This window comes from Molossus molossus, unplaced genomic scaffold (genome assembly GCF_014108415.1).
Source record: "Molossus molossus isolate mMolMol1 unplaced genomic scaffold, mMolMol1.p scaffold_m16_p_11, whole genome shotgun sequence".
Taxonomy (NCBI): Eukaryota; Metazoa; Chordata; class Mammalia; order Chiroptera; family Molossidae; genus Molossus; species Molossus molossus.
Window position 1 is genome coordinate 96,734,419 of NW_023425346.1, and position 16,496 is coordinate 96,750,914.

General features: G+C 43.3%; 1 protein-coding gene across 1 annotated transcript in view; it reads left to right on the forward strand.

Annotated features, from left to right (window-relative positions):
* The window catches only part of NYAP2 (neuronal tyrosine-phosphorylated phosphoinositide-3-kinase adaptor 2), a 232,329-nt gene that overhangs the window by 184,797 nt on the left and 31,036 nt on the right, over positions 1-16,496 (forward strand). Inside the window, exon 6 of the mRNA XM_036254666.1 lies at positions 11,794-11,897. Coding sequence (XP_036110559.1) covers positions 11,794-11,897 — 104 coding nt within the window. The remainder of the gene's footprint in view (positions 1-11,793; positions 11,898-16,496) is intronic.

Genomic DNA, 16,496 nt, shown 5'->3' on the forward strand with positions numbered 1-16,496 from the left:
CTCAAAGACCTGATATGTTTCTTTATGAAACAAAAATATTGAATAAAAATTTATTAGATTATTATTAAATGTGTTATCTTTATTATTATTATACACTGTGTTATCTCTACACTGTTTGCTATCCGTTTAGTATCATTCACATGACAAAATTAGTTTGGGCTTGAAAAAAGATGGAGGACTTAAACCGAGATTATATCAGGTCTTTGAAGAACTCACTATTACTATTTTTTTTTTATCCTCACCCGAGGACATTTTTTTTTCATTTACTGTTCAGATAGAGTGGGAGGAAGGGAGAGAGAGAGAGAGAGAGAAACATCAACATGAAAGGGACACATCGAGTGGCTGCCTCCTGCACAACCCAACCAGGGCCGGGGACAAACTGCAACTGAAGTACATGCCCTTAACGGGAACCGAACCCTGGTCTCTCTGGACCGCAGGCCGATGCTCCAACCGCTGAGCCAAACTGGCCAGGGCATGATTACTATTATTAACTGAGTAGAAAGAGAGAGAGAACATTTCACGTGGGACGCAGAGGGTGAACAGAGCTGAGGCGACCTCTCCTGATGTGGTCCTGCCAGCCCTGCCTGACTGAAGAAGCATTTCCGGAAGTACTCAGAAGGCCTTGACTTAGTCCCAAATGCAACAATCTTAAAAAGACCTCAGCTTCTGTGTGTGCAAACATGTGTGTTTCTGCTTTTCTGAGAAGTTGCACCACGAGATGAAAACCGAAACGCCTGGATATGAGCGAGTGAATTGGGAGAGGTGCCACCTTCAAAACAGACATCACATACATGTCCTTTGCTCTCACAAAGAAAATGATTTCCCCCATTTTTCTGGAAACTTGAAGGCCTTTTGGTCTAAGTGATATATTTCCACATTTGTTAGACGCACAGGCGTAGAGAAACATTTCTCCATCGCCAGGAAAATCTATTGGAAGTTGACAAACAGCAGGACTGATGATGGAAGTGCAGGTGACCTGGAAAGCTCAGGGCATCTCTAGGGGACAGAAGCTACTTAGAACCAGCTGATGCTCACCGTGAGAAATGCTCAAAATCCCCAGATTTTAGGGCTACTATGTGGAATCTCCCAATATTTAAATACAGCTCAATTTTCAAAAACCTTTGAATCAAATACTTTGCTTCCTCTGGCCATGTAAGATCTAAAGGCGGCCAGTTAACGTTTTCTGGTTGTAAAATCAAGTGATGACCAGTGAAGGCACGAATGTGACCCTGCAGCATGGAGAGGTTGGCTTCTAGCAGAATCAGCCCGTGCCAGTACACATCTCGCCCGTCCTGCTTTAATTTCCAGAGACTGCAGCTCCTCGCAAAGGCGATGCCAAGGGCAGAATAGTGAAGAGTAACAGTGAAGCCCGTGCACAGAGGCATGTGCAGGCCGGTCGTCAGATGCGGCAAAGTGGCCTCTGACTGGAGGGAGGGCGGACGGAGCAGCGTTTGCATGGGGCTTCCAGCAAGACAGGGCCTCATGTTTTATGGTTCCAGCCTCCAAAATATTCCGTTCTGTACCTCCAGGGCCCTGTGCTAACCAGGTGGGCTGAGGACCAGAAGGACCATCTTATTCATCCTGCTGTCAGAAATTCTGGGCTTTTCCATGACCCATTTCAGAGAAGCGTTTGCACCACCATTCATGAGTCAGCTCCTCATACCCAAAAGGAGTTCTGAGCTCACAGCTTCAGAGAAGTGAAAAACAGATATGACATTTCATTTCATTTAACAACAACAACAACAACAACAACAACAAAAAAAAAAAAAACCACAAAGAAATATGCCATTTCTTGCATTTCCCTGTTGTAGAATAAACTATATACTAATGGTAAATATTACACTAATGGAAGTGTAATAGAGTAGTTGAATATAGATGTTCAGGTATTCAACAGATCTGTATTTTAATCTGAATGCTGACTTTTATTTTATTAGTGATGACATTGGGCATGGCCTCTCATTTTCTGAACTTCATCTATAAAAGACAGATGATAATAGTACCTAACTCATCAATACTACTGAGAATAAAAAGTGAGAATTAAACGATATAGGATATTTACACACTTAGCCTGTGTGTGAAACACAATATTAAATAAACACTAGTCATCACTCTGATTCTAGATACGTTTGCAGCAGAGCTGAGAGAAACACTGGCTGGGGTAATAAAAAAAGTTTTCTGTAAGTAGTGGTATCCGAGCTGGGCTTAAACTGAGCAGAATTGAGGCAGAAAAGATAGCAAAAGAAATGCAGCAATAAAAGCCATGGGTTGTTTTGCTGGGGACGGTAGCCGCTCTGCCTTCAACACGGCCCTGAGCACACTCTTACCCCAAACTACGGTTCTTAAGACATTTGCAGCTCTATTTCCTGTTCCAATCACATCTTTGAAGGTCGGGAAACACAGAGATGTTAGGGTGTTAGCGACGGCCTAAGAGCGGGTACCTGGGAAGGAGACGTGGGGGAATGGGAGCCACTGAACACGGGGATCGGGAAGGGAACTGCAGTAGAGACCGAGCGCGTAGTCTTGGAAAACTTGAATTTTTATCAGTTGACTTATAAGAACAATGGTTTCCTCTTGAAAATTCTGGAACCTATTTACAGTCCTTTACTGGTTATGCTGGAAGGACTGGCTAACTTTGCTGATAAACCTCCTGGCAGCCCTAACTCAAAATGTATGTCAGTCTTTCAGATCAAGAAGAGGCCCGTGTGCATGAGTTTAGAGGAGAGGAAAACAGCACAGCAGCAGAGGACTGGGCGGAGCAGTATTCATGACAGTAATTTCCCCCAACCATTAAAAATCTATGTAGTTTTTTTTTGTTTGTTTGTTTTTTTAGTGCAAGTAAACCATGCCTTACAATGATGTTAATAAAGTAATAATTTGATGATTATGACTTGGAATTACATAACACTGCTGTGCTCCAGTGTCTCTCTCTCAACAGAAAAGATCAAGGAAATCTCACAGTGTAGGTCATTATGAGGATTAATTTTAAAAACTCATAAGAACGCTTATTACAAAGCTGGCTTATAAGTAGTAGGCCAAAGTTTATTCAGTTCCCATTCAGTGTTACTGGAAAGGTCTATGATTTTTTTCTGGGGCCAAGACTGAAAGTTTCCTTTGAAAGCTCAGTTCACTGTAAATTCATCAGGTTTTCTCAGCTACTTGTAGTGTAATTGGCTGTGCACTAATTTATTAGTGAGACGGCCTGTGCTTCACTTATTGGTGCAATAAGATTTTAGGCCAGTGTAATGACCATTTTTGCATTTTTTGAGTCTGCAGTTATAAAATTTGGAGAAAGAATAAGGTATAGACTGTAAGACTCGGTTGCTGCATTATGCACAGTTATCCAAGAGTGATCTTAATCTCGCACTGTGTTTCTGTTCTGTTTAGTAGCGATGGGTGGAACTTAGCATCGTGTGGGCAAGGGTGTGGGAATCACAAAAAAATATTGATATCTGCAAATGCACACATGTTCTTTAATAAATACTCAAATCGGCATTCATTCATCTATTAATTCAGTCATTCATTTCCTTTTTTGTTTTCTAATAAAAAATTATTTGGCATCTACTCTGTTCAGTGCAGGGGCAGGGAGCAGGGTGCAAGATAAATATGTAGAATAGACTCTGTACTCCCAGAGTTCATAGTCTAGCAGTGAAGATAGAAAAGAAAACAACAGATTCTTATAAATGTTATGAGGGAAAAATGTTTGGCACAATCACATGATACATTGTCTGGCGCAAAGGGAGGCAATTCAGATAGGCGTTTTGGAGAAAGCAATATCAGATTTGATACTATAATGAATATGAGACAGGCAAGTAAGAGAGGATAGAGTGTGTCCTACAGCTCCCTCACAGAAGTTTGGATGAAAAAGATGTACTTTTAGAACCTGCTTAGTGTTAAATGTTTTGAGATGGCTACATAATTTCTAAATATCTCCTCTGCTCTTCCATGTTTCACATGGCCCGGCTTCTTCGGATGCTATGGTTGCAATCATGGCCCCAGTCACGCCCCTCCCCCTGCATTTACACCCTTTGCAATGTGCTTTCTAACTCCTTATCAAGAGGTAAGGTCTACTTCTACCCCTTGAAGCGGGTTGGCCGTGTGTCTTGCATCGAGGGACACAATGAGATAGAAGTGAGCGTGTGTCAGGTCTGAGCCTCAGGAGACTGTGGATGCTTCCACTGGGTCTTTTCCAACCTTGCCATTACCGTGCAAAGAAGCTTCAGGTAGCCCGCTGGAGAATGGCATACAGACGAGCGAAGCCAGGAGTCCCCAGTCTTCACCTCGCCAACCCCCAGACAGGTGAGAAAGTACAACATAATGACCAGAAACACTGGCTTGGCCCACCGCTGTCCACCGATGCATGAGTGAGCCCAGCCAGGACCAGAAGACCCACCCAGCTGACCCACGAACAAAACAAAACGACTGTCATTTAAAGCCACTGAGTGTGGGAGTAGTGTAAAGTAATTAACTGATGTAGACACCTTGGTCTGTTGGCATTTTGCTGGTTTTCCCTCAAGTGGAAATGCTTTAGTATCCCGCAAACAGAACAGGCTCCTTGAAAAACAAAAAATGAAATTAAAAGTGCAAATCCGTTCTCCCATCGTGACTTCACCATGCCACTATTCAAAGCCTTGATTTCAGCTGTCGTGGTTCCAGTGTTCAGGGCCTGTGTGTTGACAGGGACTGCAGTCGAATGAATGAATGCATGAGTTATATTCATTTTTATTATGCAACAGGAACAGTAAGCCAATCTGGCAGGCTCCGGGCTTCCGCCGTATTTGGGCTTCCCTGTAGGAGACTGACTGACTTCCTGCTGGGCTCCACATTCGCCCCAGGCAGCGGGGACTTCGGTAGCTATGATCCCCAAAGCTGCCATTCAGTACGGTGGGCTCGGGAACCCACAGACAGTTCTCCACATCTGCTCTCCTTTGCAGGGCTAACTGGGTGCTTAGCAATCGCCTCGGGGAACATCGGCCACACCCCGCTGCTGGGCTCTGCTCGCGGTGTTCACACTCCAGAGTTTAGCTCTCCCTTTCTGAATTGTAGGCGTAAACACATGGCAGATTCTCATTTGGAGAATCTTTGGAGAGTAATGTGAGTCATATCCCAACAGTCCCACTGTCGTGTCTCTGTGGAACACTGCGGCTTCTGCCTGTCACAGTGTGTCTTTGCCAGAGAAACGGGTTGATTAGTATTTTCTCCTGGTACCGGGGGTAGGGCTTTGAGAAACCACCAGAAGAGGAGGAATTGGAGTGAGTTAACCGTTTTCAGTGACAAAGGTGTGTCTTTCTAAAGGCTAGGATATTAGCAGGTAATCACTCTCACATTCGAAAGCAAAAGGTGAGGCCACAGAAGCAGAACCTGTAAAGGAAGTGATCAGACTGAGTTCTGTGGTCCCGGATGGACCTCCTAAGGGGCCCTCACCTCCAGCCTGGGGAACGGGTGAGAGGCTCAGAGGCAAGAGACCAGATTTCACAGAGATGCTGAGACTTTGGGGCTGGTTTGTGGGGGAGAAAAGAATCACATTGTTTTCTGATTGCATGTAAGGTCCACTGTGTTCTGCTTGACAGTTAAAGCACAAGTTTAAAGAAAACAGAAACTCATATTATTATAAAATTTGCTCTAAAATGATGACAAATGGCATTTACTATGAATTATGGAATTTAAGTTTTTCACCTTTATGGATCATCTATGACCCATTTAAAAGGTCTTATATTTATATACCATTTGTTCACTTTTAAAATACTTTTATAGCCCTGGCCAGTTTGCCTCAGCAGTTAGAGCATCAGCTTGTGGACCAGAGAGTCCCAGGTTCATTTCCCACTAAGGGCACGTATCTCAGATGCAGTTTGTCCCTGGCTCCGGTTGGGGTCGTGTGGGTGGCAACCAGTCGATGTATCTCTCTCACATCGATGATGTTTCTCCCTCTCTCCCTCCCACACTATCTGAACATAAATGCAAAAATGTCCTCGCGTGAGGGTAAAAAATAAAATAAAATATTTTTATAAGTACTATGTCATTTTATCTTCACAAAACCCCGTATATCTATGGGCTGATGTAATGAATGGATTATTTAGGTCACCAAAACAAAGCTCCACAATGACCCATTGGTAAGTAGTAGACAAATCAATAAATGGGGCTGGGGTTTCTGACCCACAGTACAGCTCTCTTCCCATAGTTAACTAGGGGGGATTTCCCCACCTCCATGCTCACACATTTATTCATTTATTCGTCCATTCACTTATTCACCTGTTTTTCCCAATATAAACTTATCTAGCATTGAGTGTACGCCAGTGAGAGAGATTGCTATGAATCACGAAAGTCAGAATGTAATTCTAGGTTGTGACCAAAGCCACGGGGGGATATGACACCGCACTCCCTCTCGAGTGTGTTACGAGGCATACTGATGACATGGGGACCAAGTTCTTAGGTGAAGTAGAGAAACAACAATGAAGGGAGTGGACCCGGGAGCTGCAGTGACCTGTGACACCAGTGTGCCCAGGAGAGTGGCTGATGGGAGGGCAGAGGGCAAGGGGCTGCGGCCAGGGAGGAGCCGAGAGCCGGACACGAGGAGGCTGAGCTGGCCACAGCAGTGATTCTGGTCTTAACCTAAAAAGTGACAGGAAGTCATTTATGGATTCTGAATTCCTGGGATTTTAAATTCAGGGATCGGATTTACAAAGTCAGTTAATGTATTACCATCCTAAACCCAGGGAAAGAGAATTATGAAGATAATATGCTGCCCCAAATAACCTGCCTCATAAACCCACAGAACAAATGTTTCCTTCACTCTCTAGCCGTGACATTTCTCTCTTCCTATACCTGAAAAATGTTTACAACTAATGGTCGAATAGATCCAAAAATTAATTCTGAAGCCCCCAAACAAGTCTGTTAAATGTGTGGATGTTTCTTTCCCCTCAAACGTAGCAACATTGTCGATGCTTATTGTTCTTTGGTTCAGTTAGTTACTGCATTCAAGAGACCTGTGAGGTCCCTGATGGACAGCTCACTGTGAAGCGATGACACATGACCTCTGCCCTCAAGGGGTTAAATCCACCTGCTCATGATGGCACGGGATTTCACCTCAGGAGCACATTGTTGCCCCTCAGTAGTTTGTAGGAATTTTTCTAAACCATGTATATTCTTATTCACATTTGTTTTCTAGCAAGATGGTTGGTTAAAGTAATGGGAGCTGTCTGGAGTCAAGGAATTTGGTGATAGTAACTGGTGTGTGTGTGTGTGTGTGTGTGTGTGCAAGCACATATAGATGAAACTACTTATAGGTTTCAAGTTAAGCTCTTATATGATCAGATGTGCAAAATCAGCTAACATCATATACTATGCATAAAATATATGTGAATATGAATATATATTTATATATACATGTTATATGTATGTATATGTATGTATATATATATATATTCCCTTAAATTTGATTTCTACTAAACATATTCTTAGACCATGACATTGTATATTATACAAATACTCTGAAAACAGTACAACCTGACAGTAATTTCATTCGTGTTAGAGAAATTCTGAATTTCCAACTAGTCTGATTCTACCGGGGAAAAAATAATCAACCAGGCATAAGCATTTAGATAATGCAGAAGGTGCCTTCACCTTACTTGGCTCTCAATAAATCAGTCCTGTTTGAACACACGATGGCAATAAGCTGGCCTGAGTTTTGACGCCTGCCAGGTCCTCCTGTCTGTCACCACAGGGAACACGGCCCCACCCTGTGCCCTCTCTCTGAAGAGTTCACCCTGACATTGTTCCTAGTTGGCAGTAGTTGGCTTTCTTTGGAAAGGTCTTTTGGGTATGCCTCACTAACTGCTTTTGCAAAGAATGCTCTTTCGGTTTCTGGGAAGAGCCATTGAAGACGTTACAAAAAAATGAAGTTTCTTTCTGACTAATGCTGGGCTTTTACAAAGAGTAGTTCTGGAAGCTTTGTGAACTGGCCAGAATGCAGAACAAATCATATTTGCACTGCCATCTACTGCTCACAGCAGGCACTGCAGTTTTTCCTCATTTTTTTTTTTTTAAATGTTAAATTCAACTGAAGACTGGTCAATGCATTTTGCCTTTTTATTGGAAAGGTAAAGAAATGAGGGAAATTTTTTTCTATCAATAAGAAATTTACAAGTAATTTATCTTTTTACAATGGCTTTCATCTTTAAACTATGGCTTAAAATAATTCATTCAATAAATAATGTAAGTCCTCAGATACTGGTTATCATGTTCCTCAGGGGAAATACAGAAAGGAATGAGAGAGGCACAGTTCCTGTCCTCACAGGACACATGTCTTAGTAAAGGAGGGAAGGGAAGGATGCTGTGTGGCCGGGGCAAGGCTGCCAATGAGGCTGCCCATGCAGCTGGGCCTTGGGGACCCCTGGGAGAAAGCAGTTCAGACTTCATGATGTGATAAGCAGAGGAGCTGGAAGATCAAAGTTGCCTTTAAATAGTAAAAACAGCCAACATTTCTTGAGGTTTTATTGCATGCTGGTCACTTATTACATGAGATAAGATCTTCACACTTATTACCTTATTTAATTCTTACAATAATTTTATATACCTTTAAACTTTCTCCCATGTTACCTGTGAACAAACTGGACCTTAGCGATACCAAGCAAACTGTCCACTGTCGTTCGGCTAGTGAGCGATGAGAAGTGAGCAGCTCTCATGAAAAACCCCAGAAAAAGTATGAAGGCAACTCCCATTGACTGACTTGGATCACATGACCATTCCTGAAGCCACAGGGATGGAATGATTGACTGGACAGGTCCCATGGCCACTTCTGGAGCTGGACTGGAGGCTGCCCCCGCTCCGGAAACACGAGAACTGAGCTTACTGGTGATGTTGTCGCCGAAGGAAATTCAACCACCGTTCCAGAAAAAGTAAATGGATTCTGGACCAGCGAAAATGAAAGATGACCAATACTCCTCCTGAACTTTATTTTAAAATAAATTTTAGTGGTTTTTTTTTTTAACCATTTACAAACAAAACTTTACTGACAGTTGTAGAAAATTATAGCAGATCGCCAACTTGAGCTATGCAAGGTCCTATTGACATTGTTACAAGGTTAAAGCGCTGAAAGCAGACCAGAAGGAGGAGTAAAAGCAGTAACCTTAGCAAACCAGCTCGTGATTAATCAAGAGTGTTTTTGAGGTCGTTTCACCTATTCCAGCAGGTTTCATGGATGAACATCCAAGAATCAGTGAATGAAGCTTGGTGCTTACTTCTCCTTAGAAATGTTGAAAAGGTGCCTTGAGAATGTGGATGGCTCCCCCCAGGTGTCCCAGGCAGGTAATAGCTTTTCTTGGATATTGTGCCATAGAGGATTTTCCAGGGGAAAATTTCCCAGCTGGGAGTTCCTACATTCCTTGGAGTTTTTAACATGGCATTTTCCTGTTTCAACTTTTTAAAACTACTATACTGGCAAAATAACCATAAAAAGCATTACCTTTGAAGAGAACTTTCGGGAACTCAGAGTATATAAATCAACAACCCTCAAACTCTTTAGTTTTAGGACCCTTTATGTTCTTAAAAATTACTGAGAACCTAAAAAAGCTTTTCTTTATGTGGGTTACGAATAATAATATTTATCATATAAGAAATTAAAATTGAGAAGAAATTATTCATTAAAAATAAAACCATTATGTATTAACATAAGTAACATCTTTCATTAAAAATAACTATGTTGCTCCGCCAGTGTGGCTCAGTGGTTGAGCGTCAATCCATGCACCAAGAAGTCGCTGGTTCAGTTCCTGGTCAGGGCACATGCCCAGGGCTGCGGGCTCGACCCCAGTAGGAGGCATGCAGGAGGCAGCCTATCGGTATTTCTATCTTTCTCCCTCTTCCTCCCCCTCTCTCTAAAACCAATAAAAACATATTTTTTAAAAAGTTAAAAAAATAACTATATTTTCCACAACTATAGAAAATGGTGAGCCGATTGACATTGTTTTGCGTTTCTGCACTTCTAATGTTTGAGTCAATGGAACACAGATTCTCACATCTGCTTTGGATTCAATCTGTTGTGATATGTTGCTTTAGTTTAAATATATGGAGGAAATCTGGCCTCATACATATATGTAGTTGAAAAGAAAGAAATATTTTATTAATATGATTATATAATTGTAGATTTTCTTTTTTTTGTACCCTTCTAAAAGTCAAGAAATATCAGCTTCATAAAAGTTAGTTACACATCAATAAACGTATCATGCTCTGTTACATTAAAATCCATTGATCTCTTGCGAACTTTAAATGGATCTTACCCATACATGATTTATAACACCATGCTTTTAGAAAATATTGGTTCACTAAGTCATGCAAATCTTCCATATGTTGACACATTTTGTTATAAAAATCAATACAGTGCACTTATTAATATCACCACTGCGCTCATAAGAAAAGTCTTTTAAGTGTTAGGATGTTGCCAAGCTCACAATGGTGGGTGCAGGTTTTTCAAAATTTTAATTGTTGCTTGAAAGCTCAGATGTATCACTGTCATCAAATGCTGTCAATTGTCTTCCTTAAAGCAATAGGCTCATGTTAATCTTTTTTTTTTCCAGAAAATGATGATTCTCTTTAAAAGCTAAAGCTTGACATCCCTTCCTCTGCTCCCTGAAGTTCTTTCTCTGTTTCAGTTGATCTGCAATTATTCCTCTGCAGACCTGGGGTCCCGCCTCCCAGAGGGGCTCAGGGAATGTTTGTGGTTTGAAGAATGAGTGGTTGACTTGCCCAAGGAGGGATTCAGGCTTAGCCCTTTCCAGGACCATATGGCAACAGCCTCCTGTCTTTCTGGTCTCCCCACATTGGATCTCGTCCCTCTGTCGTGAGAGTTCTCAGTCCACTGACCGCCAGAGAAAACACCCGGGTTCCTCACTTGTAAACTGGGAGCATTTTAGCTAACTCTGCGATTCCCAAGAGTGTCTTTGGAATTAGACATAACTCAAGTGTAGTTCAAACAGAAGCTGGACTATACCAGGTGCTCCAAACTGACAGTTAATGTAAATGATTGTAATGAAAGCAGAGATGATCAATGTTTCTTTTTATTCCTTCTTCCTCTCTCCTCGACCAAATATCTTCTAGTTTATCAGAAACTCAATGTTCTCTGTATACGATAAACTCTGTGCTTCTTGGATAAAGGGAACTCTCCTCAGCCCCAAACTCTAATCTTCACAGTGTCCTGTCCACAGCCTGGGCAGCTTGTTTGGGCTCCTTAACTAGAGGAAGAGTTGGGGCAAGGCTTTTAATTTTGAAAAATACGATTATTATGAAAGCGTGCAAACGTCTTAGAAGATGGTTATACAATTTAAAACACATTGAGATAAGTGAGAGGAACGTTGCATTGAAAACACAGGGAAAATAGCATAAACACCATGATACCGATTTCAAGATCAGAAAGACAAGGAAAGAATGAAGGACGAAGAAAGGGAGGGAGGACAAGGGAGAGAGGGTACAATTTGGAGAGGGTGCAAAGACATTTGAGGAGCTAGGAGTGCTATGGACCAGCGCTGAAAATAAAGCACCAAAGGTCATGTCACATGCTAATGGGTGTTGTCACTCTACAGAAACTCGCCAGAATTGGAGTAAAATGTGCAAGGGAATTGCTCTTCATTCCCAGCAACTCATCCTCAAACAAAGGCACTGTTTTCGAGTCCACGGTTAGGACCCTGGTCCCTCCCCTGCCAGTGGCTACAAGCAGCAGGAATATTTGGTGCAAACGGGAGCCCACAAGCCGTCCTCGCTGCCCACTGCCCTCCGCTAACAGCTGGTCTCTCTCCCCCTTGTCCACAGAACCGAAAGTGAGCTGCAAGCTGGGCCGGTCTGCGTCCACGTCAGGTGTGCCCCCTGCCTCCGTTGCTCCTCTCAGACAAGCCAGTGACCTGCAGCAGAGCCAGGTACCATCATCGTTAGCCAATCGTGATTGACTTCCTGTGATGCAACATGCCAAACGCTTCCACCTGTCTGTCCTGTGTTGCCCTAGAGGACGTTTGCGTTGCTCTTACTCTTCTCTGTGTGTCTGGGGCGGCGGGGCCGCGGGCGGAGTGTGGCATCTGTGTTCTCATCCAGAACCCAGAGTCTCTCTTCGCCGCGGTTGGTGAAACTCTCTTTGCTGTTACCAGACCGTGTGTCTCTAGTTTCCATCATTCTGTAATATCAATGTAGTAAACCTGTACTCTATGTATTGGCTTAGCGGTTATTTTTTAAAAATTCTTTCTCTCTTCCATGTTTTGTGTACTTTTTATACTGTCTCTGAAAATTTATCATCATTTGATAAATTTATCTACTTTGTTTTATGTAGATTTCCTTTTAAATGTTCTGTCTATGACACGCAGATGTTGTCAATGAATCTGTACATATCTTTTAGCTCTTCTTCGATTATGCTGTAATATGTGTGGCCATTTTACTTTTATTTTTTATTTAGCTTGGAGCATGATTGTAAGACACTGTGAAAATTGATGTCCTTATGAATATTCATATAGCAACGGATTTGGATTGAACATGGCAGCTAGTCTTCTTTCTTAGACCATAAAGACACATTGACCAACCAGATAATCTAGGTATTTACCAACACCTGTAGATTAATAAGGCAATCTTTAAATAAATGACATTTTTCTCTTATACCAATAATACCAGAAATGTTCTCAGAAAAGGGATGTAAGTGTTCATGCATGGTAAATGAAATCTCTCTTATCACCTGAAGGAAAGAGACAAAAAATAAAGACATAAGCTAAGATATCATTTAATCCTTCACAGTATAGTATGTTGCTCTAATGTTAATTTGGGTACATGGCTGTGTATGGGAATTTATTATGGAGAGAAACGACTGTATGTCACTATCTGTAACTTGCCACATAGGAATTCAATACCTTGACTTAATTTCTTGACCCTTCATTGTTATTTGTGCTAAATAGAATAGTGTCATCCTACAGGGGTGTCTCTCTGCTCCCCAGCTTTAATCTTTGCATTTATAAACCCTTCTAAAATAGTAAATTATAAAACTAGTGTTGGTAGCTCCCCGGAAACTGTCCATTAATGGTGATCAAATTACATATTCATCAGTTATTTAAAATGTCAAGTGATTTCAAAAACATAACTAAGCAGAATATTTGCATTTTTTCCTAATGGGGGGAATGGAGCTTTTTGGGATTTTGGTCTGGCTTAAGTATGCACAGGGTTCGGTGTATGAACATAGGAGGTAACTACAAACACAAGAGATGAGAAGCTTCTCTCTGGGGCATCGAGTGTCATCTGGAATTCCTCACATCTTAATTTAAAATGTTAAATGTCTTCATAACTAAAGGTTTCCACTCCAACAATTTTTCGGGTATAAAGTAAGTAGAGACAATAAGGAAATGAATTAATAACTAAATAATGCAACTAACCTCACTAAGATAAACTGCAATCTTAGTTGACTAAAACTGTTCCAAAAATATAACATTTGCCGATTTTTAATGTTTAAACAGTTGAATACAGAAAAGACAGAATTTTTCTAACTGGAAGAGGATCGTATTATACAAGCAATTTTCCAAGTTTAGGTGTCTTACATTGCCTTTGGTATTGTAGAGAGGTTTTGTGTTTTTTGTTGTTGTTGCTTCTGCTAATTGTCTTTATAGTTGTTTCATCCTGAGCCCTTCTAACTGTCAGTGAAAGAAGGCTTCCAGGCTAGACTTTCGGAACAGAAAAAAGATACAGTCTTTGCACCTTTATGTGATCAGCTCTCTCCTTGCCTGATGGAATGTTCTTCATCCTTCAAGTCTTAGCAACATGAGAAAACTCCTCACGCTGCATATAAGCTGCCATCTTCCCCTCTGAGCAGCAAAAATGCTGGCCCACATCCTGTAGCTGCGCTGTCAGGGCTCCCGGTCAGAAGGCTAGCCTCTGGGTCTCTCCTGTGGCCGGCGAGGGTTGCACTGTCCACCCAGCCCTCCATCCTGGAGCTTAGGGGGTAAAGGTGGCGCAGAAGTACCTTGCTTACATCCCTGTGACTTCTTATTGGGCGAAGGTCAGTGGGTACTTACTGATGACCCCCTTCTCCCCTCACCCATGCTCTTATCCGAGATGTGTCCTTAAATTACTACCAGGCTGGCACTGCCCTTTGCTCAGTAACCAAGGCAATGGCGATAGATATTTAAACATGTTGAATCTAGGAGTGAAGATGCATACCCCAGCCAGAATGTAGAACACCCGGCGTCATCCAATAAGCAAGCCATCGCCCTCGTCACTTGTTGAGCAGTTTTTCCAATGCCAGCATTCCCAGTAATGATTAAAACCCAGAATGCTTAAGAGCAGATTAATCGACTTCTTTACCAGTAAGTCGGTGGGAAACTGCATGATCCGTTGAAAACAAAAGCAATCGCTGACCCTGAAAGTAAACCCAGTAGTAAAATAATCTACTGAGGGATCCGGCTTTAGGGAGGCTGGGCGGTTTCTGCCACATTGAGACTGATTACAGAGAAGGGATGTGTTCTCTCTCCGACTGTTCGCCCCTTATCTCTGGTGGGTTCAGGTTTTTTGTTTGTCACGCCCCGTCCTGGTTGGAGCTGGCTGGGAAGAGCGGCTGGGGGAGGAGCAGAAGTCCCTGACTTCGCTCCCGCAGAGATGCACGTAGGTGGCCGAGAGTGACTGACACTCACCCCCAGAGCCCAGGCCAATCGCTGTCCTCCCCAAAGGCTCGAGACATGGTGGCTGCTGACTGACCCAATCCTCCGTCGCCACTTGTATATAGAGGTTTGTTTGGCTGTGCAGTGTGTTTGGCTCCTGGTCACTCCAGAGGGCACCAGATTTGTAGAAATGTATACTCCCATCTACTGGAACTTTACAATCTGTAAGAGAAAATGAGAAGTTCAGGAAAGAAGTCCAAGTCCCAAAGCAATTAGAGATTGCTCCCCAATACTCGGCGAAACTCCGAGATGCAAAACAGATCGTCCCCTTTATTAATCGGCACCTGAATAAACAAAGGAGAAGCAGGCAATCAGGAGAAAGTGACATTTCCTTGGAATTTTATTACAATGCAGCTGCCTATGTAGCCGTTTGTCATCATCCAGATCTCTGGGAATTAGACTGAATTTCTGTGCCTGACGCAAGGAAGCTATTTGCTTTTCTTGGTCGTAGAAATCACACTGTACGGAAGGCATGTGTGGAGCTTGGGGCTCAGCACTTTCTCTGTTTTCTTCGGTAGTCAAGAGAGAGGGGCGAGCACCTTTATAGACAGCAGGTGATGGCCATGAGATCCTCTGTCCCTGGCTGAGAAAAGCCTGCCTGAGCAGTGCCCCCCGTCCCCTTGGGGGGGGTCTCACTGCACCAGGTGAAGGGCTGGCAGCTCACTCACTTGGCCCTGTGACAGCCACGCTTTCCCCGGGATGCAGCAGCCAGGGCCTGCGTCTGAGCAGAAGCAGCAGCTCCCCCGGGAGAGATGTTTCCAAGAATTGTTTGCATTGGTTTTCTGGGAAGGAAGGAGATGAGAGACACATCGTCCACCACACACATACACACATACACACTCCCCCTCTCCCTCCCTCTCTCACACACACACAATACGCTTATGCACACTCACACACCAGCTCTCACATGCGTACTTGCTCACATTCACACTCATACACAAACACTCAGGAGCACACACACTTCGTGTTTTCTAAATAACAGCTCCCTGAGTCCAATCAAGGAATCACAGGGCTGAAGGTGACCTGGTATGGACCTGCCCCCGAGGCTTGCTTCTCACTGTAAACTGGATTGCCTCTGGTTATCCGTAGTTGGGGGGAAGGGAGTGAAAAAGGCCATCGGTAATTTCCTTCGCACATGCATTTCGAAGTCTGGCAGACCCAAAGCTCAAAGCCATTATTTTTTTATTCCGTGTGCCCTGTGTGCAGTGAGGACAGCCTCCTCACCACCCAGGACCGGCCTGGCCCCGGCTGTGCCCTTCTGGGTCCTTACAAGCCGTTCCCTAGGTGAGCAAGCCCAGCTCCTTCCGACTCGCCTCTTGAGGATCGTTTCTCGAATGCTGATTCCTTCTGATGGTAGCTCTCGGACTCTCCCCAGGCTCCTACCATCCCCTGAGCTCGAGGACACTGCTGGTGTCCTGCTGGCCTCCGGGGCTGCCTGCAGGGTTTCATTCTGTCTTCCAGTGGCCCCTGCTCTGTCTGCACACCAGCGTCAGGCCGACTGTCCTAGAGAAGGAAGGACGTGTGAGTGCCCACAGCCTGACCATGTCCAGAGTGTGTGTTTGGACGTTTCTGATGTCAAAATCGTTTCCTAGACACAGGTTTGAAAAGGAGGAGAAATCACGCAGATAATAGGGATGGGCATCCGTACATGTGAAAGACTGGATTTAGGATCTAGCTGGGCTCTGGGACCAGGACTGTGCCCAGCCCAGGATGTGACACTCCGCGGCCTTTTTCTGACTTCCGAGGTATCTCTTCTGATAGATCTCTCTCTCTCTATGCTTGAAAAACTGTTTTTCTCACACAGTCTAACCTTGTCCCTTCCCTTAGTCCTTA